The sequence below is a fragment of the Eubalaena glacialis genome, chromosome 2, assembly GCF_028564815.1.
Source record: "Eubalaena glacialis isolate mEubGla1 chromosome 2, mEubGla1.1.hap2.+ XY, whole genome shotgun sequence".
Classification (NCBI taxonomy): domain Eukaryota; kingdom Metazoa; phylum Chordata; class Mammalia; order Artiodactyla; family Balaenidae; genus Eubalaena; species Eubalaena glacialis.
In genome coordinates this window covers 82,774,968-82,801,872 of record NC_083717.1, presented here as the reverse complement: position 1 = coordinate 82,801,872, position 26,905 = coordinate 82,774,968, and the positions used below count along the sequence as shown (strand labels likewise).

General features: G+C 39.8%; 1 protein-coding gene across 1 annotated transcript in view; it reads right to left on the bottom strand.

Moving 5' to 3' along the window:
- The window catches only part of MYO5A (myosin VA), a 196,046-nt gene that overhangs the window by 122,985 nt on the left and 46,156 nt on the right, over positions 1 to 26,905 (bottom strand). The window contains exon 2 of the mRNA XM_061180310.1: positions 1,445 to 1,555. Coding sequence (XP_061036293.1) covers positions 1,445 to 1,555 — 111 coding nt within the window. The remainder of the gene's footprint in view (positions 1 to 1,444; positions 1,556 to 26,905) is intronic.

The following is a 26,905-nucleotide window of genomic DNA, read 5'->3' as shown; positions in this document are numbered from 1 at the left end:
CCTGCCTTTGCCCGTGCTTTTCTAGATCCCTGAAATGCACTCCTCCTTGTCTGCTCATTCTTTAGACAATGCCTCTCTGACCCTTAACCTTCACCAGCCCCTCTGGCCACTACCCACTCTGTTCTATTATTGTTTCTTGTTTACATTTATTATATCATGTGTCACACTATTCATAAGTATATGTGCTTCTCTTACCTGACATTATTGTCAGAGAGCATATCTTTTGCCACCTCTTAACATGGTATATAGCAGGTACCTTTACACACAAGCCTTGAATTAGAACACACACCTTTCTAAATCTCTGCTCCAGTCAACTTGTGATATTCACTATCTCCAAAATATATTCCAATCCTCACAAAGTCTACTCCCTTCTCTTTGTTAATCCAAATTCTATCTAGTCAGAATTCTTCCTTCTCTTTGAAGCCTTCCTTGAAGCAGCCCACAGTGATATTTCCCTCTATTGGGATCCTAAAGTCCTCACTGTCTTTACAGTACAGCAGAGTGGTAATGAGCACAGACCAGAAAGGCAATCTCCTGGCTTTAAGTCCCATCTTCATCCCTTAATGCGGGTATAACCCTGAGCAAGTCCCAAACTCTCTGAGCCTCAGGTTCTTCATCCATAAAGTGGTAATGATAATAGCCCAACCTCACAGGACTGTTATGAGGATTAAGTGAGTTACAGCATATAAAGCACTTAGAACTATGCCTGTACATAGTAAGTGCTCAATATATATTAACGGTCAGGACAGCATTATTCACTTGGCAGTTAATCATAAGCTTATCTTTTGACATCTTAATATTGCTGTGTTGAACTACTTTTTATATCCTGTATTTTCCTGGCTAGATTATAACTTGTTTAGAGCAAATTAACGTCACAAAGGTTTTTAAGAAAAAGGTGTGACATGCCCTGTCCAATGCAGTGGAGAGATTAAAAAGGGTAAAACTAAGAGTCCACTCATGTAGTGAATGCAGATGGGAAAGAGATACAACTGGTTTTAAGTGTTTCTGGCCACTAGCAAAGTATTTTATATAACAGCTTCTAAGTAAATATTTTTCAAATATCTAGTTCCAGCAAATATCATATCTCAAACTGGCTCCTTAAATGTTGCTTTCTTAGTTAATGTGAATAATTTAAATAGTATCCTAAACAAAATACAGATAAACAGGAATATCTTTGGGAGGATTAGATGTGAATCTAAACTAGGTCATAATAAATTCATAAATCAAAATAATGGATTTTTAAAAGTACCTGCTATTTTCACTAAGCCATTGGGATAGAAAATTGAGTTTGCCATTTTGCTATTTTTATCAATTAAGTAAGTGAAAATATTATATTAATTCAAAATTTAACTTCCACGTGAAGTTAAGTATGTCACAGCAAATTTACACTTTTGAATTTCCTTTACTTTATGCCAATAACAACAAATAAAAGCAAAATTCTTACCTTTCCATCCTCAAGGTGAAGCAGGAGGACTTTATCTCCTGGCTTATAATCTTTGAGCAACTCTGCTGACTTCCAAACTTCCTCGGGATCAGGTATCCAAACCCTGGCAAACTAGAAGACAAAAAGAAAAAAAAATTTTAAACCAGCAAATCAATTACTTTATAATGATATAAAAAACATATCATGGATTTATTTATAATTAAACAGTTTATGAACAAAATAAAATTTGGTCAATATGAAATTTAACTTTTAAATTAGTAGATGAAACGTATTTTGGCCTCAGTAGTACCATCATGCCCACATTATAAAAAAGCATGCTCTGTATTGTGGTAATAATTTCACAATATATGTAATTCAAATCATTATGCCATACAACTTAAACTCATACAGTACACTATTTCAATTATATCTCAATAAAACTGGGGGCGGGGGGAAGTATGCTCTGAAGAAATAGCTTCCATTAAAATTTGACTTTGCCTTATATAAAAAATGCTACCTGAAAATGTAATTTTAGATGAAAATGTACATATAAATCTGTTTTCTCACTGAATGAGGACCTCCATGGATTTCAGAACATGATTTGGAAGCTCTGGTGTGGTGCCTGTGCCAGTTTCACCACACAGCTATCTTTTTATCACAAGATTTGAATTGAGTTTTTTATTGTAGTTTTCATCCTGTGTTCTGCAAAGCCTTAGTGATTTCTAAAGTATTCGTGGGGGATCATTATGGTGTGGAGCAGAGGAGCCACAGCTGTTTTACATACTGGGTATCTGGAATTTTCTTTAAAGAAAGTTCTGTTGCTAATTTTTAAAAACTGAGAAAGCACTGTTGCCTAGTATTTTGTCTTCATTATTTTATAAAGATGAGTGAAAATGGTAAAAATGGAATATTTGCCCAGCAATAAGACTGGCTCTCATAGCCTCAACATCATGAAAGAGGTGTCAAGAGGAGTTCCTGAAACAGCACATCTTTAGCCTCAACTAAACACTCTCTAGATTTAAGCCAATTTTGGACTTCAGGTCAATTTTGAAGAAAAAGAACAGGAATGAATCCTCCAAACACCACAATGAAGAGAGGTTTTATGATTGCTTGGATTCCTCAGAAAGGAATCTCCCTTTAAAACATATGTACACTATAAACCCTGGTGTCCATTTTCAGGAATATATCACATAGGAAAATATCACCAACACCAGCCTTTCTCTGTTTTCTTCAGAGCTCTTCTAACTACCTGAATTTACTTATTGTTATGTTATTTCTTGTTTACTTATTTATTATTTTTCTTACTTTGTTAGAACGTAAGTTCCATATCTGTCTTGTTCAACACTATATCAAGTGCTTGTGTACCTGGTACACAGCTGGGCCCTCAGTATTTGTTGAAATAATCCCAGAATAAAAGAATGCCAATCCTTAAATTGAATAAAAGTGAGTATGGTAAAAAACAAAAACAAAAGCAAAACAAAACAACAACAAAAAAACCCCCCAAACTTACACTTTGCTTTATTTATCTCTTATTAACACAGATTCATGCAAACTTTTTGTCTGAACAGTTTGCAGAGGACAGCGTACTAAACTAAGTTATGGGTTCTAACCCTAGGATATCAGATTGGTCTTTTAGCCTTTATTTCAGGTATCTGTAAAATGAGGGATGACAGCAGGACTCACCTAGTTTATCTCAAGGGCTTATATGCATAGAAACTTTGTGAAAAGCATAACCAATATATAAGTACAGGTTGAGATTGTTACTAAGTGTTCTTTCCATAAGAAGTGATTGCTAATGTTATATGTCAAATATGTTATTAAAATTTGTTTCATAACTTTTCCCTCAGTTACACAGTCTGTTAAACTGAGTAATATCTGTACATATTACTAAAATCTTACTCATTCAATAAACATTTCTGTGTACTAACAGCTTCCACTCTGAAGCTTAGTTTAGAAAGCCAGTATCTCTGTAACTTTCTCTGGAAGGATTTACTAGTTCCAAAAAAGATATGTAAAACATTAGATTCAGAGTCATGAAATAACCTACTACTCTGGCTGATGAAAACACGAAAAGCAAAATGAGTCCAAGGTGAGTGTGTAGAAGCATTGTTGACCTGCTCTAAACATGAGGAGATTTTCAACTAAATCTGGAAAGAAGCACCTTTGTGTTTTGTCAATAGCAAGCTCCAGTTCAGATTTCCACAGTATTTTGGAAACAGTAATGAGTAGGTACTTTGCCAAAGGTTAGATTTCCAAGAGCTAGGTGTTAACAACACTTACAGATAGTAGACAGAGGCTAAGGCCCTTACACTCACCAGAGACAAGATATTTAAATAGCAAACATCACTCTGACAACCAACTTCCCCTTTATCCTATCTCTATCTCTGGGGAAGGTATCCAAAGAGAAACAGGTCAGAAGTCAGTCTATTATTACCACTGTCTTTTTATGATTCTTTTCCATCTTAACCAATGAGATCGGTAGCTCTGCAGAAACAACTATACCAGAACTGGGTCAGTTTGGAAGGTATATATAACTTAGATGCTGAAACGGAGAGGAAGCTCAACTTGACAATGCCCCTTCCTATTGCCTCTATCACCTCCAGCCCTATTTTCCACTCTCCCCTTAGACCCCCAGTGAAAATACACATGGCAGCCCTGAGGAAGAGGACTAAGCTTGTTCAGCCACATCCAGTGTGAAGGCTGGGAAGGAAGACAAGAAGGCAAGGTCCCAAGATCCCATGAGAAACCTAGAAATGGGATGTGGCAGCAAGAGTCAGGGAGAAATCAGAAATAGGGCTGGACACACCTACCCACTGAGTCTGCTCAGGTACCTGGTGAAGCAGAAGCAGTTAGCGACAGATAACCCAAGCCAAAGTGAACCAGCCCCAACAGAGCTCCCAGCAAGACAAGGGAGGGTCCAGTGTCACGTAACAGCTCTGTCACCAGCTGTCTCCACTAGCTAATAGAGGGTGTGACTTTCCTGCAATGCTCCGCATTCCCTTTTTTACTCACGCTGCTCTAGTTTTACCCCTCATTACCTTGTGAGTCCCTCAAATATCTCACTTATGATTCCTCAGACCTTATTTTAGTTATTTATGGATCTGTCCACCTCCTACACTAGGCTGCATGCTCCTTAAGCCATCTTTGAACCCCCTAGAGGTTGGCTCAGCTCCTTGCCCACACTTAGTGGGGCATTTGTCTTGATTTCATTTAAGACAGAGGTAGGACAAGGGAAGGAAACAAAGTCAGGAGAATGGGGATGAGAGGTAGCAAAGGCAAACATCACAGACCCACCTCAGGATTTTTCCTGAAGCCACAAAGCACAGCTGAGATGGGGTAGGAGTCAGAGACTCAGGGAAGAGATTCATGGAGTAGTAGGCAAAGAAAGGGTAAACACTGATGTAGGAACTGCAGGAGAAGGAAAAACAAGGATTTGGGATCTGAGGTACCGTGACTAAAGCCACAAAAACTGTAGGAGATGAAGAAGAGAGAAAAAGGCTTAAAATAGATACACTAAAATATAAACACACATCAAAGATTTATGACAATTCAAAGGTACCCCTAATTAGAAAGGAGAGTAAGGGCAAAAATGGAGATGGGCTAAATCTTATGGAAACAGTCAAAATCTGAGAAAAGAATGCTAGCACAGATTTAAGTTGCATAGTAGCTTGCAAGGAAAATAAAAACCATCTGTCCTTCTACAATACAATTTATGATGAGGTAATTCTGACTGAGTCTAATGGGAAAGCACTGGAAAGGTGGGTTCAGAGGACATGCCTGCACTGGTGTGTGCAGAGAGGGGCACCAAACAGCACTGGTTCAGCCCAGCATGGCTTCTCAGGGGTTACACCCATCCTGTGTGCGTAAGGAGGTAGCAGGCATTTTTCTTATTGTATCCTACCACGAGGACAACACTCAAGAGGTCCTTGATTAATGCAGATGACTCACTGGAAGTTTTGCTAACTTGCATTTTGTCAGTCAAGGAACCCTAAAGGGTGGGCACCAAGAGTAATTGTTTCTGATGCCTCAGACACTTCGGGAACAAGACTGACAGCACTAATAGTAAATGACCAGTCCCCGAATCCCAAAAAATCTGACCCATGTGATTCTCTCTCCTTCCCCAAACTCCCACACACATAATTTGCTTTTCATACAGCACATGTGCACATCTTTCCTAGCTCCCCTATTAAATCATAAGCAGCTTGGCAACATGGAATCTGCTTGGTTCATTTTTGATACCCCATTGTGAATGTTCACAAAAAATGAATGCTTTATGTGACAATTCAAACAAACCTATAACAAAAACTAAGTGTCCCTCTAGGCTATGAATTGAAGCAGAAGAAAAATCCCAAATCATCAACACCCCTTCCTCTGAACCCTGACATTAACACTGATACTCCATATGGTTACTAAGTAATTCATATAACCCTTAAGGCATGTTTTTGAGGTAGAAAATTCTATGGAATTTTCTATTCCTACTATGCTAAAGCACATAATGGGCTTCCAGAAATTACACACACACACACACACGCAAATATCTGTTGAATGAAAGAGTGATATAATGAACTCCCATATACCCACCACTTAGGTTCAGAAATAGAACATTACTCGTCAGTGGGATATATTCTTAAACATTTCATTTTCTCTCCATTTTCAATCACTACTGCCATTGTCTGGTCATGCCAAACTATGGGTTTGCAGTATCCTGAATAAGCCCTGCTGCCTTGCATTTGCTTTGGCTATTTCCTCCATCTGAAACACAATCCCTCCCCCTTTCAGACAGCAGACTCCTATTTATTCTTCACATCTGTGTTAAAGTACCTCCTTCTCTAAGAAGACTTTCCTGACTTATCATCATCATTTGGCACTCTGTTCTCAATGTCCTCATTACCTCATACAATCTTCCTCTAGAATCCTTATCCCACTAAATGATGACTTTGCTTGCCTATCTCACTCGGTAGACTGTAAGTTCCTTGAGAGGAGGGGTGCATCTTATTCATCTCTGTCTCTTCAGCACTTAACACAGGGCCTGCCTAATAATTTCTTAATAAACTTTTGTTATATGAACGTTCCTGGCCTTAGACATTATACTCTAAGAGGGTAGATTAAAAGAAGTATTGGCCAGAGGCTCCCAGAATCTTCTAAAAGGGTCTATAATTTCCAGAAGTAGAGAAAGATGAAAGTGACATTGGAGAGTTGAGTTATACAGGAAATCTTGGTGTGACAGAAGGAAAAGGAGCCAGACATGAAAGGAGTACAGAAGTAATGAAACATCCTTTCCTCCCCCCACCGCAAACCTCCATCCCTTCATAATTCATGTATTTAGAGTGGAAGCTATACCTCACTTCCAGAACAGAGAGCCTCACTTCCAATCCCACCACAAATTCTTTACTTAGAAGGCAAAGAGGTGTTATGACCACCACTTCCACCAGCCATCTCCTGGAGCAGCAAAGGGAGGAATAAATGGGAAGAAAGGTAGGCCAAGGGGTTAGAGCAGGGAAGGAGGGTCACACTAAAATGGGGGAAGGAGAAAAGAACGGCTGGGGTGAACACAAGGTGCATTCTGAGTAGGGCTGGAAGTAAAGAGCAAAAGTGTCCTGTGCCCCTGCTGCGGCTTTTTAACAGATACAAGCATACCTCATTTTATCGTGCTCCGCTTGATTGTACTTTGCAGATATGGCTTTTTTACAAATTGAAGGTTTGTGGCAACCCTGTTTCAGGCAAGTCTATTGGCACCATTTTCCAACAGGATTTGCTCATTTCATCTCTGTGTCACATTTTGATAATTCTCACAATATTTGAAACTTTTTCATTATTGTTATATTTGTTATGGTGATCTGTGATCTTTGATGTTACTACTGTAATTGTTTTGTGGTGCTGCACCGCACCCACATAAGATGACGAACCTAATTGATAACGTTGTGTGTGTTCTGACTGCTCCACCAACTACTGGCTCTTTCCCTGTCTCTTCCTCTCCTTGGGCCTCCCTATTCTCTGAGACACAACAATATTGGTATTAGGCAAATTAATAACCTTATAATGGCCTCTAAGTATTCAAGTGAAAGGAAGAGTTGCAGGTCTCTCACTTTAAGTCAAAAGCTAGAAATGATTAAGCTTAGTGAGGATGGTGCATCAAAAGCTGAGATAGGCTGAAAGCATTTAACACCAAATAGTTGGCCAAGTTGTGAATGCAAAGAAAAAGTTCTTGAAGGAAATTAAAAGTTCTACTCCAATGAACACACAAATGATAAGAAAGAGGAACAGCCTTATTGGCGATATGGAGACAGTTTTAGTGTCTGGAAGGCAGATCAAACCAGACACATTCCCTTAAGCCAAAGCCAAATACAGAGCAAGGCTCTAACTCTCTTCAATTACATGAAGACTGAGAGAGGTGAGGAAGCTGCAGAAGAAAAATGTGAAGCTAGCAGAGGTTGGTTCGTGAGATTGAAGGAAAGAAGCTGTTGTCCATAACATAAGAGTGCAAGGGGAAGCAGCAAGGGCTGATGAAGAAGCTGCAGCAAGTTATCCTGAAGATCTAGCTAAGATAATGAAGGTGGCTACACTAAACAACAGATTTTCAGTGTAAACAAAACAGCCTTATTTTGGAAGAAGATGCCATCTAGGACTTTCATAGCTAAAGAAATGTCAACGCCTGGCTTTAAAGCCTCAAAGGACAGGCTGACTCTCTTGTTAGAGGCCAATGGAGATGGTGATTTGAAACTGAAGCCAGTGCTCATTTACCATTCCCCAAAACCTAGGGTCCTCAAGAATTATGCTAAAACTACTCTGCCTGTGCTCTATAAATGGAACAAAGCTTGGATGACAGCACACCTGTTGACAACATGGTTTACTGAATATTTTAAGCCCACTGTTGAGACCAATTGCTCAGGAAAAAAAAAGATTCCTTTCAAAATATTACTGCTCATTGACAAGGCACCTGGCCACCCAAGACCTCTGATGGGGATGTAAAACAAGATTAATATTGTTTTCATAACTATTAACACAACATTCATTCTGCAGCTCACAGATCAGGAGTCATTTTCACTTTCAAGTCTTATTCTTTTTTTTTTTGGCTGTGTTGGGTCTTCGTTTCTGTGCAAGGGCTTTCTCTAGTTGCGGCAAGCAGGGGCCACTCTTCATCGCGGTGCGCGGGCCTCTCACTATCGCGGCCTCTCTTGTTGGGAGCACAGGCTCCAGACGCGCAGGCTCAGTAGTTGTGGCTCACGGGCCTAGTTGCTCCGCGGCATGTGGAATCTTCCCAGACCAGGGCTCGAGCCCGTGTCCCCTGCATTGGCAGGCAGGTTCTCAGCCACTGCGCCACCAGGGAAGCCCTCAAGTCTTATTCTTTAAGAAATACTTTTTTTTTAAAAGAAATTTATTTATTTATTTATTTTTGGCTGCGTTGGGTCTTTGTTGCTGCACGCAGGCTTTGTCTACTTGTTGCAAGCAGGGGCTACTTTTTGTTGCGGTGCACGGGTGCCTCATTGTGGGGGCTTCTCTTATTGTGGGGCACGGGCTCTAGGTGCGCAGGCTTCAGTAGTTGTGGCACGTGGGCTCAGCAGTTGTGGTTTGCGGGCTCTAGCGCGCAGGCTCAGTATTTGTGGCACACAGGCTTAGTTGCTCCATGGCATGTGGGATCTTCCTGGACCGGGGCTCGAACCCATGTCCCCTGCATTGGCAGGCAGATTCTTAACCACTGCGCCACCAGGAAAGTCCCAAGAAATACTTTTTTTTATTCTTTAAGAAATACTTTTCATTGCCATAGACAGTGATTCCTCTAATGGAACTGGGCAAAGTAATTGAACCATTCTGGAAAGGAGTCACCATTCTACATGCCATTAAGGACATTTGTGATTCATGAGAATAGGTCAAATACCAACATTAACAGGAGTTTAAAAGAAGTTGATTCCAACCCTCATGGATGACTTTGAGGAGTTCAAGACTTCAGTGGAGGAAGTAATTGCAGATGTGGTAGACATGGCAAGAGAACTAGCATTAGAAGTGGAGCCTGAAGTTGTGACTGAATTAGGGCAATCTCATGATAAAACTTTAATGGATGAGGAGTTGCTTCCTGTGGAGAAGCAAAGAAAGTATTTTTTTTGAGAGGGAAATCTACTCCTGGTGAAGATGGTTGAAATTACAACAAAAGATTTAAACTTAGTTGATAAAGCAGCAGGGTTTGAGAGGATTGACTCCAATTTTGAAAGAAGTTCCGTGGGTAAAGCACTATCAAACAGTACTGCGTGATACAGAGAAATAGTTCACCAAAGGAAGAGTCAATCGATGTGGCAGATTTCACTGTTGTCTTATGAAATTGCCACAGCCATTCCAACCTTCAATAACCATTCCCCTGATCAGCAAGCAGCCATCAACGTCGAGGCAAGACCCTCAACCAGCAAAAAGATTACGACCCACTGAAAGCTTAGATGATGGTTAGCATTTTTTAGCAATAAAGTAATTTTTAATTAGGTATTGTACATTGTTTTTTTAGACATAATGTTATTGCATACTTAATAGACTACAGTATAGTGTAAACATAACTTTTATTATGCACTGGGAAACCAAAAAATTATTGTGACTCACTTTATTGCGATATTCACTTTATTGTGGTGGTCCAGAACTGAACCCACAACATCTCCGAGGTATGCCTGTATCAAGGCTTAGACCTTAAAAGTAGTAGAGCTGGGATCCAAGTCTATGTCTACACTACAAGCCAAACATTCTTTCCATTCCACCTCGCTTCTCCCTAGTTAAAACAGTAGATTTCAGAAAGAAGAAACTCCCCTCTCCCACTCCAATATTGTTCCCCTTTGTGTTGTAATGTAAACTGCTATTAAACTGGTCCATGTCATCAGGTAAGACTTAAGAATGTCTCATCTTGGGACTTCCCTGGTGGCGCAGTGGCTAAAAATCTGCCTGCCAATGCAGGGGACCTGGTCTGGGAAGATCCCACATGCCGTGGAGCAACTAAGCCCGTGTGCCACAACTACTGAGCCTGCGCTCTAGAGCCTGCAAGCCACAACTACTGAGCCTGCGTGCTGCAACTACTGAAGCCCACACGCCTAGAGCCTGTGCTCCACAAGAAGCCACTGCATTGAGAAGCCCGCGCACCACAACAAAGAGTAGCCCCCGCTCACAGCAACAAGAGAAAGCCTGCACACAGTAACAAAGACCCAACACAGCCAAAAGCAAATAAATAAATAAATAAAATATTAAATTACTTTGAAAAATCATTTTAAATAAATTGGGATAAAACATTCACATAACTATTAAAATCCTTAATAACTTGGGATAAAACATTCACATAACCTCTAGAGTCTTGTATTATTTGGCACCTCCTCCAGAAGGTTTTGGAGAACCAGCCTCATCTCATGACAGTCCCTACTATCCCCATTCTTCACCCCACCAAGGGCCATCTGCACTGGCTTTCCTTCAACCGCTTAAACAATTCATGCTACCTCAAGCCTCAAGACCTTCTCTCATGCTTTCTCTTGGCCTGGAACCCTTAGCTTCACTGGTTATGTGACTGATTCCTACTTAATCTTTCACATCTCAGCTTAAGTATCTGTTATTTGAAAAGACCCTCCCTGACCTCTCCATCTAAATTAAGCCCTGCTGCTAATGCTTTCTCACATAATCCTGTACTTTTTCTTCACTGTAAAGACCACGATGACAGGGACTGCATCTATTTTGCTCAAAACTGATGCCCAGAGCTAAACATACTGTCTTATCTATAACAGGTGTCTGATAAGTACCTACTGAATAAATGAATTTCCTGTTTCATCACATCTAAGACACCATCAATAATAAGATACATTCCTAATGTGAAAACCATTGTAAATGTTATAATTCAATAAATATGACAGGTTATTATTGTACACATTGTTCTTACCCACATCTCTGACTCTATACCTCTGCATTTTTCCCCTTTTCTGCTACTTTTTCAAATTTGTCTAAAAGAAATTTATAGCCTTTCTTGAATGAGGCAGAATTTTATTTAATTTTTTTTTAATTTTTAATTTATTTATTTTTGGCTGCGTTGGGTCTTCACTGCTGCACGCGGGCTTTTTCTAGTTGCGGCAAGCGGGGGCTACTCTTAGTTGTGGTGCGCAGGCTTCTCAATGCAGTGGCTTCTCTTGTTGCGGAGCACGGGCTCTAGGAACGCGGGCTTCAGAAGTTGTGGCATGCGGGCTCAGTAGTTGTGACTCGCGGGCTCTAGAGTGCAGGCTCAGTAGTTGTGGTGCATAGGCTTATTTGCTCCACGTCATGTGAGAGCTTCCCGAACCAGGGATGGAACCCGTGTCCCCTGCATTCATAGGCGGATTCTTAACCACTGCATCACAAGGGAAGTCCCAAGGCAGAATTTTAAAAATAAAACAACCCACTTAAAAAAACCCAGTTTAAGTGTTCCGACCTCTAGAAAGCCTTCCTTGACCATCAAGTTAAGGTAGGGGCTCCTGCTTGGACCTTCCATAATTTCTGGGTTTTATCTCTATGCACTTTTCACATTCCATTGTAATTATCTTCCCACAGGCCTGTCTTTTTAACTAGATTGTGACCTCCTTGAGGACAAGATCTATGATATATCCATTGGCATCATCCCCATACCTGGCCCAATGCTTAGCAAAGTAGATGCTCAGGAGATGTCAGTTGAATGAATGAATAACTGAATAGACGAGTCTTTAGGAGTCACAGAACTTCCACAGATTTGAAATGTGAGAAATGGTACACTAAAACAGAAAGCCAGTCATGGCAGAAGCCATAGAACTGAAAATAATTTCATTAGCTACCAGTGCAAGCATGAGTCACTCACACTTAAAAATACAAGGCTGGCTTGCCCAAATGAAATACCATTTCTCAACAGGAGGTTACTTTAAAGATAACGAACAGAACATGAAGAGCCTCTATGTTAGTAAAACATATTCATATTTATATCTTAGGTGCTAACTATCCTCCTGTCCATAGCTTGGGTAGACTTTTGACCAACAGAATTCCCTTAAAAACTGTTTGAACAAAACTCACAATTTCTACTTTGTAGCATTAATATTTTTAATTGCATATACAACAGTCTAGGCTAATAATATAAGGTTGCGGTGTTCATTTGACATATTGAAAGTTCAACTAGGTGTGTGATGAGTACCAAGGAGGCAGGTGCCCCCAGAGATACCCTAAAGGAAGAGAACCACAGAAGAAGTGCTGCTGGACTCAGGCCAGCTGCTGGCCATGCTTGCACCTTGATCATGGTGAGACAATTACTAGAAAACCAAGAAGCAGAAATCATTAGATATTGAGGTTATGAAACTCTAACTCAGCAATTCCCAAACTTCTAGAGACCAAGAGTACACTCTTCCTCCCTCAACTGTGACAGCCTTAAGGTGCTAAAGAGTAGCACTGAACTGACAAGGGTTGGGGGTTCTCAACAGGCCTGACAGGAATTGACTGGACAGTGGGGATATGAGAAAGCTCAAATTCAATTGTTGCTCTATTTGAGGTTGTAAAAATCTCCTAGTTTATGAAATAAAGGACATTTGTTCTTGAGCAAGAGTTACTCCAACTGCATATGCTGAGAGAATATTTTGAAAGACAAATGCAGCACAAGAAGCAGAGGTTGTAAAAGAACTGAGGCCTCAGCTTTTTCCTCAGACGTCAAGCTGGGGTCCTGGCACTGATGTGACCACACCCTTCCAGCTGATCAAAATGGATTTCCCTGGAAATAAAAATTTTATTCTGTCTGTGATGACTGAGGAGGACATTACTTCTTTCTATCCCTTTATAGTGGCTTCTCACTCTTACAAAAATTTTATGAGTCTATGTATTTCCTCTTAATACATAAAAAACTAAAATTTTTAAATATTGCAAAATTATCACACCTAAAATTGCTTTCCTTTTTTATTATTATACATAGATTTAGTTTTCCCTCACTCATTTTTCCTAATTTTCTTAGTTATTTAAGCTTCTATGACGGACAATTTCATAAGTTATTTTAGCATGCTTCATACAAAACAGATTCTGCTTTGCTATCTCACTCTACAGCCTTCATAAAAGCTACTCTAAATTTATTTTATTTTCAATCTGTATCTGGGATAATCAGCTTCTTCTATTTACTACCCACAGTATAAAAAGTACCTCCTTTTATCTGACCTATAATTACTTCTTTGAGGCTTCAAAAGATGCCCCCAAGTTCTTATGTATACAGTGAATAAGTCCACGTTGCCCTCTTCTTGTGTTTCACAGCTTTCTGAGATTCCACCAGATAAAAAGTTCATTCTTTATCCTTTCAGATTGAAGAGTCCAATTTTTTTGAACAGTGCCTTATTCTTGCTTATTTTTAATCTCTCTGAATTTCAATTTTCTCACTTACAAAATAAAGCAATTAGACTATAGAGAATTTAGAGTCAAGGTTAAGCACACCGGCTTTGGAGTCAAACAGATCCAGTGGCTCAATAGTTCAACTGGGTTGGAAGACTTTGAGCAAATTACCCAACTTCCTTCCTCTGTGACCTCACCATATAAAACTAGTTACTAATAATACTCACGTCAAAGAGTTGTTAGCAGAAAAATGAGCTAAAATTTAAAGATCTTTACATTATATTGTCACCATCCCTATTCCACCCCAACCCCAGCTTTAAGCACCTCATTTGGCTTAACCTAAATTCCTTTACTAGAGTCTACAATGCACTGTGCAATTTGGTCCCTGCCCTTGGGTTTAACATCACCTCACTGGGGTCTTCTCCCTTCCTCTGAGCTGACTGTGCCAGCCTTCTCTTGTTCCTAGAACACCCCAACTCTTTCTGACTTCAAGGCTGTTACTGTGCCCTCTGCTGAGAGCATCGTCCTCTCAACCCCCAACTCTTCTTACAGCTGGCTCCTTACTCTTCAGGTCTCACTTTAGACGTCTCCTTTGCAGAAAGGTCCTCCCTGGCCACCCTATAAATTGTTTACTTGATTATCTGTCTCCCCAACTAGTCTGAAAGCCCTGTAAAAGCAGGAACCACCACTAATTCTAGAACCTAGAATAACGCCTGGCAAGTAATCAATAAACATGTGTGGATAAAAGTGGTTAGCATACTGTCTATATGGCTGAAAAAATAGGTCAGGACCAGGATGTGAAAGACCTCACATCGCATGTTAAGCAGTTTGGCCTTTATACTGCAGAAGATAGGGATTCATCAAAGGCGTTTAAGCAGGGTAATGAGTGACCAGATGTTTCTAATAGCCTAGTTCTAATCAGCAGTTCCTTAATCACAGTCAAAAGCATATCTTGTACCACTTCTGCTTGTTATTAGTTGTTCTTCCTCCAAGTTGTGTGTATACTACTGTCACTCACATTTTAAATGTAGACAAAATTTATCTAATATACACAATGCTCCCAAAATGTCATTCATATTAGGCAAATGGGGTTTGCATTGGATGGATTGGGAGTCATCTTTGCCTAAGAGCAGGGGCTGGGAGGGTGGTTCAGTTTGTATTGCTTCATGAATGATGGGAGCTAGAGGAAAAATTCTTACCCTGGAAGCAAGAGCCTTGGGAGTAAGTTCAACGGCAGGGGCAAGGGGAGGGACACTTAAGTGAGCTAGCTTTGAGAGAGCAAATGAGCAAGACACCTTGCAGGCTGGTTGAATCACCAAAGGAAAAGAACCCTGCTAGCCTGCTTCTGAATGAAAGCACTAACCCCTGGGCTCCAGGCCGTTTCCCTATCCCATCCACCTCCTTTTTTTAAAAAAATGTCCTTTTAGCTGAATTTTAGCTGGGGAAAGCAGCGGAAAAAGTTGCCCTAGGCTTTATATTTGGAAAAAAAGGCTGGCTCAAAAGATGTTTAAGAAAAATTTAAAACTTCTGGGTGGCAAAATACATCATAAACAAAGTCAAAATACAAACTGGCTCCCCCAAAATTTTGTAGCAAACTAATTCCCTTATCATATAAAGGGCTCTTAATAAGAGCCCTTATTAATAAGAAAAAGATAAATAACCCTGTAGCAAAATAGGCAAAAGAAAACAGGCAACTCACAGAAGCATCATTAAAAAAAATTAAACATAAGATGTCCAATTCACTAATAGTTAAAGAAATGCAAAAGCACAATTTAAAATAATGTGTACTGGATTTGAAAAGATTTAAAGAGTTGATAATAACATGTGTGGGGAAGAAAGTGGGCAATTAAGCATTTTCACATATTGGTGATAGGATAAGCAGGCACAACCTTTTTAGACAGCAATTTGGTAATTTCTTTTACAATGTAAAATGTATACTTCAGGGATGCATACCAAACTGGGATGCAGGCAGACTTCTGACTTTGTATTTTATGTATTTCTATATTGTACATTTCTTGATAAGTATTAGTTTTATAATAAAACCAAAAGTTTTAAAAATACGCACATCCTTGACTCATAACGTCTTTAGGAATTTTTCCCATGAAAATACAAATAATTATTTCCAAAAATGTTCTATAGCATTGTTTGGAAAAGTGAAAACTTAGTAATCACAATGGTTAATATATATCTACATTAATATAAAGGTTAATATAACTATAGTAATATATAGTTAAAAATTTATGGTATATCTATATAATGGAATATTAAAAAAACAATAATAATAAGGTAGGTCTATATGTACTGACGTGGAAAGCTACTGTTGATTGGAAAAGGGTAAGGTGCAAAACAGCATCATTTTATTATTCTATTTTTGTTTAATATATATTCATATATCCATATAATATGGTGGCTTGACAGTCAAGTTTTCATTTATGGTTTACACTCTTGTGAACAATGCTTAAAGTCTGTCATTAGAACATTCATCCTTTTGCCCAATCATGAATGAGTGACACCCTCTGTGAGACCTCTCTGGGGAAGGGAGACCAGAGCTGGGCAGTGGGGCTGGCCGTGCCTTGGACTCCATCTCAGTGTGGCTTTGTTCCTCTCCATTAGTCTATGTGTATCCTCCTAAAGAGATTTAAGAAAATGTTTCTTTGTAGGAGAGAGCTGTGAAAAAAAAAGCCATCTGTTTGCACCTGTGACAGAAGTGAAGCTTATGTAAAGAGGTCTCTGAAAGTGACTGTTCTAACCATATGCTGTCTCCTCTATCCCAATCCCCACATCCCTGCCCAGCTTTGTTCCACAAAGTCACAGGTCCCTGCCCTCCTCTCAAGCTTTCTCTCTGACCACACCTCCCCTCACTTTTTTGTGCTCCAACTCCACTGGCCTTTTTCAGTTTCTCAAAAGTGTCAGACTCTCCCTACCATGAGACTTCTCACAATCTGTGCCCTCTGCTTGGAACTCTCCTCCCTTCCCCTCATTAACAGCTTGGCTTCTTTCAAACCTCAGCTTGGCCTGCACTCTTTCTGAGAAGCTCCCCTGACTGATTAGCTCCTGTTGCTCTGTGTGTCTTCACAGCAATCTGAAACCTCCCCTTTTGGGTGCTTAGCACAGTTATTTGTCTGTCTCCTCCCACTAAGCTCCATCCTGTCTATTTTTACTCACTGTTGCACGTCTACCATCCAGAACAGTGCCTGGCACATGAATGAACAGTATGTGTATATGAATGTATGATTATGGATAATATATTAAACACACCATATAAAAAGTTACCACCAGCTATGAACAAGTAGAATTTGAAATTCATTTACACTGGAAGTACCATTTACACTGGAATCCTCCAAAAATGAAATACTTATGTATAAGCCTAACAATATATGCATAGGACTTACATGAGGAAAACTACAAAACTCTGATTAATGAAATCAAAGAAGAACTAAATAAGTAGAAAGATATTCCATGTTCATGATTGGGAAGACTCAATATTGTCAAGATGTCAGCTCTTCCCAACTTAATCTATAGATTCAATGAAATCCCAACCAAAAGCCCAGCAAGTTATTTTATGGATATCTACAAAATGATTCTAAAGTTTACAGGGAGACGCAAAAGACCCAGAAGAGCCAACACAATATTGAAGAAGAACAAAGTTGGAGGACTGACATCATCTAACTTAAGAATTACTATAGGGACTTCCCTGGTGGTTCAGTGGTTAAGAATTCTCCTGCCAACGCAGGAGACACAGGTTCGAGCCCTGGTCCGGGAAGATCCCACATGCCGCGGAGCAACTAAGCCCATGTGCCACGACTACTGACCCTGCACTCTAGAGCCTGCGAGCCACAACCACTGAGCCCACATGCCGAAGAGCCCGTGTTCCACAACAAGAGAAGCCACCACAATGAGAAGCCCGCGCACCGCAATGAAGAGTAGCCCCTGCTCACCGCAACTAGAGAAAGCCCGCGCGCAGCAACAAAGACCCAACACAGACAAAAATAAATTAATTTAAAAAATAATAATAAATAAATTAAAGAATTACTATAAAGTTACAGTAATAAAAAAGAGTGGGGTATTGGTGAAAGAAAACACAAATGGATCAATGGAACAGAATAGAGAGGCTAGAAATAGATCCACATAAATGTAGTCAACTGACCTTTGACAAAGGAACAAAGAGAGTACACTGGAGCAAAAATAGTCTTTTCAATAAATGGCACTGGGGACTTCCCTGGTGGTGCAGTGGTTAAGAATCCGCCTGCCAATGTAGGGGACACGGGTTTGAGCCCTGGTCCGGGAAGATCCCACATGCCGTGGAGCAACTAAGCCTGTGTGCCACAACTACTGAGCCTGTGCTCTAGAGCCCACGAGCCACAACTACTGAGCCTGAGTGCCACAACTACTGAGCCCACACGTCCAGCGCTGGTGCTCCACAACAAGAAAAGCCACCGCAATGAGAAACCTGGGAACCGCAACGAAGAGTAGCCCTCGCTCGCCGCAACTAGAGAAAGCCCGCGCACAGCAATGAAGACCCAACGCAGCCAAAGATTAATTAATTAATTAATTAATTAATTTTTAAAAATGGCGCTGGAATAACTGAATATCCACCTGCATAAAATGAGTCCACACACAGGTCTAACGCCCTTCACAAAAATAAATTCAAATGGATCACAGACCTAAAATGTAAAACGCAAAAAACTCCTGGAAGATAACATAGGAGAAAACCCATGACCTTGAGTATGGTGATATCTTTTTAGATACAACACCAAACACATGATCCATGAAAGAAATAATTGATAAACTGGACTTCTTTAAAATTAAAACTTCTGCTCTGTGAAAGACAATGTTAAGAGAATGAGAAGACATCATAGATTGGGGGGAAATATTTGTAAAAATACATATCTGATAAACGACTGTTAACCAAAATATGCAAAGAACCCTTAAAACTCAACAATAAGAAAATAAACAACCTGATTAAAAAATGGGCCAAAGACCTTAACAGACACCCCACCAAAGAAGATATACAAATGGCAAATAAGCATATAAAAAGATGCTCCACATCATGCATCAAGGGGGAAATGCACATTAAGATATCAATGAGCTACCACTACACACCTATTAGAATGGCCAAAATTTGGAACACTGACAACACCAAATGTTAGTAAGGATATGGAGCAACAGGAACTCTCATTCACTGCTGGTGGGAATCAAAATGGTAGTGCAACTTTAGAAGAAAGCCTGGTGGTTTCTTACAAAACTAAACATACTCTTACCAAATGATCCAGCAATTGCACTCTGTGGTATTCACCCAAAGGAGCTGAAAACTTATGTCCACATAAAAACCTACACAAAGATGTTTATAGCAGCTTTATTCATAATTGCCAAAACTTGAAAGCAACCAAGATGTCCTTCAGTAGATGAATGGGTAAATAAACTGGTATGTCTCTAGATAATGGAATATTATTCAGCACTAAAAAGAAATGAGCTATCAAACCATGAAAAGACATGAGAAATCTGAAAAGACTACATACTGTATGATTCCAACTAGATGACATTCTGGAAAAGGCAAAACTACAGGTACACGCAATAAAAAGATCAGTGGTTGCCAGGGATGGGGCTGGGGAGAGATGAACAGGCAGAGCACAGAAGATATTTAGGGCAGTTTAAGAAAAAACAAACAAACCAACCAACCAAAAAACCCAAACTCTGTATGATACCATAATGATAGCCATATGTCATTATTTACTTATCTAAATCCAAAGTATGTACAACACTGAGAATGAACCACAGTGTAAACTGTGAACTTTGGGTTATTATAAAGTATCAATGTAGGTTCTTCAACTATAACAAATGTACCACCTTAGTGGGAGATGTTGATAATGGGAGAGGCTGTGCATGTGTGAGGGTAGGGGTATATGAGAAATCTCTGTACCTCCCACTCAATTTTGCTATGAACCCTAACCTGCTCTAAAAAAAAAAATTAGTCTTAAAAAAAAAGGTTACCCACTTTGTTCAAATTTGTCATTTACATAAATAAGGTCTATGTTTTCATATCAATCACAGTGTTGGCTCTAATAATTAATTGGGATTATGACAGGAAAAGAAATTGGTTCCTTTAATTTTCTACAGCATGTTTATTTTACTTTTCATGTGAGAAGAAATAAGAACTAAACACTAATCACCATGGAAATTTAATTGTTAAACAACTACAGAGTCTTTACCTAAAACTCAAAGAACCTCCACTATATCATCTACAATTTGATCTATTTATATTCTGCTTTTAACCCACCCAGGAAACATCTGCAGAATTTAGGAAATCCCCTCTTTCAAACCCCATAGAGAGTGTGAAATTTCAGAACCAGAGGGAGGTTAAAGCTGATTTGGCCCAAACATCTCATTCAAAAGGAAATGTAAAGTTCCAAGGGCAACATTTCTAGACTGCAAAGCTGGCTCAACTCAGGCCCAGCACCAGACCCAGGAAGCCTTGAGCCCAAGTCCTAAGGCTCTTTCTGGCTCCCTCTGCCTCTCTCCCCTCAACCCCCTTTCTGAGTCAGAGTTAACAGATCTGTAAGAAATTGTATAGCAGCACAGATGGCAAGAGGAAAGCAAAATCAAGACTCAACTAAAATTCTTTCATTATTGCACAACTGGTTTCCTACACTCTTTTTCCCTAGTAAACAGAGTTATTGGAGACTGTTGTGTAAGAAGTCCCACAAGAAAACTTTTTCCTTCACATCATCTCCCCTTAACTTCAACCCTCCAGCACAATCAAAATCTACAGAGCTACAAAGTGACAAATCATAGCTTCCTTCACATATAATTAAATCCATTTATCCAAAAGTATTTGTTTATTCAACAAGTATTTACTGAGTACCGACTCTGTACGAGGCACAGATCTAGGTCCTGGGATATAGCATCTGCACTGGTAGCTAGGCTTATGCTTGGGGTGCCTTATACTTATCCACTTGAGGGTACCGGAGGGTCTGCAAGAGCCATGGCATTTGTGCTATGGACCACACTGTACACACTTACTGTATTAAGAATCTTCATAATCATGCCCACTGACTGGCTTCGGAGGTCGAGACCAACACTAGATTTAAGAACATTTATCTAGAAAAGTGGTACAGATGAACCAGTTTGCAAGGCAGAAATAGAGACACAGATGTAGAGAACAAACGTATGGACACCAAGGGGGGAAAGGGAGGGTGGGATGAATTGGGAGATTGGGATTAACATATATACACTAATATGTATAAAATAGATAACTAATGAGAACCTGCTGTATAGCACAGGGAACTCTACTTCACTTCGCTGTACAGTAGAAACTAACACAACATTGTAAAACAACTATACCCTAATTAAAAAGTAAATAAATAAATAAATTCATCTTTTAAAAAAAAAAAAAGCTGGTGTGCCTATAATTCATGATTGCATATTGTTGCAATGGATGCTAGGGTTGTCCTTGCTGGAGATTTGGGTAAATGGTCTCTAGCAATAAAAAATAATGTTGAATGCAACCATGGATTACCTAGCGATTCTATAAGATTTTCTGTTTGGTTCCACAAATGTTTATTATGTGTATATTCTATTCCATGCACTGTTCCAAGAACTGTGGAAACAAAGATGAGTAAGATATTGGCCTTCCCCTCAAGGGTCTGCTGATGAGATGGACACAGACATGGTCACGCTGATGTGGTAAGGGTGGTGGTGGAGGTATGCACAAGGTGACAACACGGGAGCCCAGTGGAGGCAAACCTCACTCATCTTGGGCAAAGGAATGGAGCACACAGTGGCTTCCTGAAGGAGGGGACACCTGAATAAGGGGTAGTAGGACAAAAAGGAATTACCTAGGCAAATGGGGGAAGCATGTTCCAGACAGAGACAACATGAGTAAAGGCATGAAGATGTGAAGCAGAATGAAATACGTGTGAGGAATAATAAGCAGTTTAGAATCATTATAACAAGAAATGAGAGGACACCAGAGAGATACCCAGAGCTCACGCCTGGCATATAATAGGTGTTCAATAAATACATGTTGATGAAAGAATTGGCTAGAGCTTTCATCCAAAAAAAAAAAGGTATGATTATATAGTTACGCATGTTGGGCAAATTTTGTATATTCATTTTGTTAGTAGAAACAGAAGATAATGCATCAGTAGAATTATAAGAAAATGAGGCAGTCAGCAAGAACATGGCTCACTCAGCATGATACTTGGAGCTGCAGGCATAATAAAGAGAAAGTGGCTGCACAGTTGTGATATTCTTGTGACCACAAGAGAGGGAAGAGCTGGGGTGGTGTCTATACAGAAGATACGGGCTGAGATCATATGGAGAAAGATAAGAGGGGGATGCTCAGGATCTGTGAGCTTGAAAGCTTCTTGGATATGGCAACCGTGTCTTTTTTCTCCCACTGGCCTAGATACAGCCCACATAAATAAATCAAGTGTCTGTAACTCTACCTGTCTTTCCTCATGGCATCACATGGAGGAAACCCTGAACTGGGAAGGAACAGAACTCATATTATTCCTGATGGTTGTTTTTTGAGTGGGCTTGAGTCCTTTGCTGCTGTTGAAGAGGCAAGAGAATACCCAGAGCTGGAAGAAAAGGAAGTTAACACAACCTATACTCTAACAATTCCATATTGAAAACAATAGGAACTCTGGGCCAGAACAGATTTTCTATAAGTATAAGAAAACAGAAGCAATGAGGTTAAGGGGCAGCAGACACCATAACTACTGGTCATAAGTTCTAAAAATCTTTCATCACACTTACATCAAAAACAACTCAACAGGACTTCCCTGGTGGTCCAGTGGTTAAGACTCCGTGCTCCCAATGCAGGGGGTGCAGGTTCGATCCCTGGTCGGGGAACTAAGATCCCACATGCTGCATGGCGTGGCCAAACAATAAAAAATAAAAATAAAATAGAGGGAAAAAACAACTCAACAAGGTGAAATTTAACCTTTTGATATCTCTAACACTGACTTTCTGTTCACAGTGTATCTTTTTTTATTTTTTAATTTTTTACTTAAAAAGGGGGCTGTGCATGTGTGTGGGGAGGGGTATACGGGAACTCTCTACTTTCTGCTCAATTTTGCTGTGACTCTAAAACTGCTCTAAAATGTAAAATCTGTTTTTAAAAAAAATATGACAGGACTTCCCTGGTGGCACAGTGGTTAAGAATCCGCCTGCCAATGCTGGGGACATGGGTTCGAGCCCTGGTCCGGGAAGATCCCACATGCCATGGGGCAACTAAGCCCGTGCGCCACAACTACTGAGCCTGCGCTCTAGAGCCCGCGAGCCACAACTACTGAAGCACACGCGCCTAGAGCCTGTGCTCCGCAACAAAAGAAGCCACCGCAATGAGAAGCCCACACACTGCACCGAAGAGTAGCCCCCGCTCTCCGCAACTAGAGAAAGCCCGCGCGCAGCAACGAAGACCCAACGCAGCCAAAAATAAATAAATTTAAAATTTAAAAAAACAAAAAACAAAATCATGACACAGTCCATTAGTATAGAAGTTGAAGCAGCTCAAGGCTGGGAGCCTAAGGCCCAGGTTCCTAATCCCTGGCCCTGAATTGTGACTCTGACCCCTGACACCCCTGGACCACCTACCTGTTTTTATTCCTCCAGGTATCTAAAGGCCTATAATTGGGGTCAGATGATTACGAGAAGCTGAGACTCACTTAAGCTCATTCAAGTGAAGAACAGGAAGAGCATACAGTACTAAGAATACAGGGGAAACAAAAGGATAAGGAACTAAAGAAGGGCTGAGTCTCACAGAGGCCAAAACTGACACATAGTGTTGATTCCAAGGCAGACTCAGGAAGCTCAGCGGTAGGGATTTGTTGGCCTTTCTGATGTACCACTGTTAATGGGGTCATTATTGCCCATGTGTCTACATCACTCTTGTCTAGTTTATCTTTTTTATTCTCCTCTTCAGTTGTGATTTCCAAAACAGAACATCTGAAGGGCTCAGTTAAATCCTACTGCCTCTATTTAGACTGAACTTTTGAGACTAGGCAACATCATATGACCCTAGTTGGCCTATGAGTGAGCTATCCTTGGGTCAGGTCCTCCCCTGGTCTAGTCAGCTTGGCCAGAGAGGCTGGGTCATGTGTTTCCTCAGCAGGAGTCCTAGAGGGTGAGGACAGTTGCCCTTAGAAGGAACTGTGGGTATGGCAAGCACTGTGAATTCATTTATGATACGCTGATGATAGCAGTGCCTTGGCAGAAGTCTCAGGCGTAGAAGATGGAAAAAGTGACACCTGGGTGGTAGTAGAGACTTAGCAATAAAAAAGTTTGTGTGTGAGGCCTTTAGCAGTCAAGACACACCTAGACATTCCTGGAAAATCCATTCCCAGCACTCAGCACTCCTTCCCCACCCACTCCAATCCCGTAATTTAGAAAAACATCTGCCCCCACTCTCCAGTATCCTAGGTTCTGAAGGCATTTTAATTGAGCAAATGACCTTAAAAGACACAATAGCAAGGATGTGAAGTTCCATTCCTAAACTAGATGAACTTTTCCTTAGTTTATGGCTGTGTCCACACCCCTATTGTAGCCCTAACTGTGGTTCTTCAACTTTTATCGTTATAATATAGTAATTTGGAAAAACAGTCAGATCTATATGGCTAATGTCACACTATAGAAATGAGTAGTTCTGACCAAAAGCCTTGCTTCTGGAGGTCCTAATCCCTTCTTAAAGTAATTACAAGCAGCCCTCTCCCAATCGGGAAGCATCCAGGGCAACTAGAGCTCTGGAAGTCTCCCTAAGAAATCAGTCAGCACTAGAGAGACCACTTTCTTTATTCCTCCTCAAAGATTTGTTAGTATACACAGGAATTTTGAGCTCTGACACATGAAATAAATGTGTCAGGTAGAAGGTAGCTAGTCTTTGAAGCTCCATTTTAAGGAAAAATAAATTGATTAGATTCATTCACTAAACGAACAAATAACTATACAAGCAGAATCAAAACTATTCTGTGACAACTGTAGAAAGTTGAACATTTTATACCTGTGCCTTGCTTTCACACATTACATTTTTCTCAAAAGTATAGTTGAGTTAGATGCAAAGAAGTGTAACACAAGAGGCCCTGGGTAGTTGGGTAGCTACAATAGAACACATGTGCACAAACACACACGCCCCTTTTAAAAAAATAATAATGTAAACCTGTTCCAACAGTCAGGGAGGGAGGAGGTAGATATTTAGGGGGAAAACACTGTACCCTTCTAATTCTTTTTATTACCAGAAAAAGACAGGGCAGGAGATGAACTTTAACCCTGACCATTGTTTCAGTTTTCACAGGCTTTTGCAGATGTAAATATTTCAAAGTGATCATTATATGAGATGACATAGAATACAGAGTGCATTTTTATGTTCCTAAATTAATAAAACAATTTTGTAGACAGAATCCAAAATTGCAGGTATTTCCTTATTCTCCCCAATATTTTCTGATTTAATATTGTCTTTTTTAAACTGAATAAACTGTTCTTTTGAGTGATCATAATAAGCAAAGAGACTGAGTTGAATAATTACAGATCTTTCATACCTAAGTACCTGTCACTAAAAATTATCCTCGTTTCTAATAGGTCTTCAGTGGACACAGAAATTCCCAATACTTTAAATTACTCTGCCTCTACTAATGATCTGTACATGATAGTGCACTAATCTTCAAAAGAGAATAAAATATAAGAGTTTGTCATGTGAAAAAGGACTGTCAGATGATGAATCATTTCATTGTCAAAAAATGTTTTGGGTATTGGATTTGAACAAAGTAGAGCACATTCACAAATACTACTGGAATAAAGGGGACTCCTGGAGAGGTCAAGTTATCCATCACATGAGTTAAGTAGCCTGTTTAAAAGAAGTCAGTTGATCTCTCCATGAAACCTCTGATTAGATCATGAGATACTGAATTCTCACATAACAAGGTCTCTTTTAGAAATTCTTACCCTGGGTTGTACTGATCAATGTTACTGAAATGAAATAAAAACATAAATTAGCATAATCTTTACACTTTTTTTTTAGATTTATTAAGTAACCTCCTCCATGGATACTAACTGTACATGTTTCTACTATACAAACAATTTTACACACCACAGCTAGGAAGTGAAGTGGATGGACTATTTTTAAAAACAACAACAACAACAACAAAAAAACACTTTTGGTAGAAAAAGCCCCACAACTTTAATGGAGAAGAATAAAGATTTTTAAACCACCCCCCCCTGCTTTTTTTTTAGCATTATGGTAATGCTAAATCATTAAATTTCTTAAGTCATTCCTGTAACAACAATAAAACCTATTTGTCTGCTCTGCATGTTGTCCTTGTGAAAACACTATAGCAAATCTTTTACGCTGAACTGAAGTTGGGTGAGGTAAGGTAACTAAGATAGCATGTCTAGTTAAATGGTGGAGCCAGGATTTGACCCAAGATTGTCTAGTCCCAACTTTACCTCTCTCTACATTACACTGTGCTATCAGGAGCTTTCTTATTCAAACCTCAGCTCAAATGTCACCATCTCAGAGAGGTCATCCTTCTATATTAGTAGTTTTATTATTTTCTTCACATTTTTAAAGAGATTGGCTCCATTAATAAATTATGAGAGGCTTTTCCAGCTGAAAAAAAAAAAGTTTTTTGCTATTTTTTCAAAGAGTAACTTAGGTGAAATTCTTCTAAAGCAGGAGAAAACAAACAAAAAAGAGAAATGAAACAGAATTATACTTTCTCCTTGTCATTCACTGAAAGGCTAAGAGGAGTGGGGGCCGATTCCAAAGGCCAAGTGTGCACACCTAACCACCATCATGCTCCCTGGAGTCATCAGATGCTCACAGTCAAGCCTCTGTGGAAGATTCCCCACAAATAGCCCTTAGGCATGTGGGTGAAGCAGACATTCAGAGTTTGAAATGTCAGCATGGGGAATGTGGGCTTTCTTAAGAAAGTAATGAATTAGTATTTGTGTTATGTATGAATACTTCTTAAATATCTATTCAGAAGACTCTGTGATAGTTTTTACCTCGATATTAAAAATGCAGGGGCTCTCAGAGAGGAGAAATAGATTATACGACACAAAACTCTCTATCTGAGGCATGTATGGGACAATGCGCTAAAATGGGTTTTACACTATGGCTTTTCTTGGTTTCAATTTTGCATTACTCTTGACCATCATTCTTGGGTTTCCAGACCC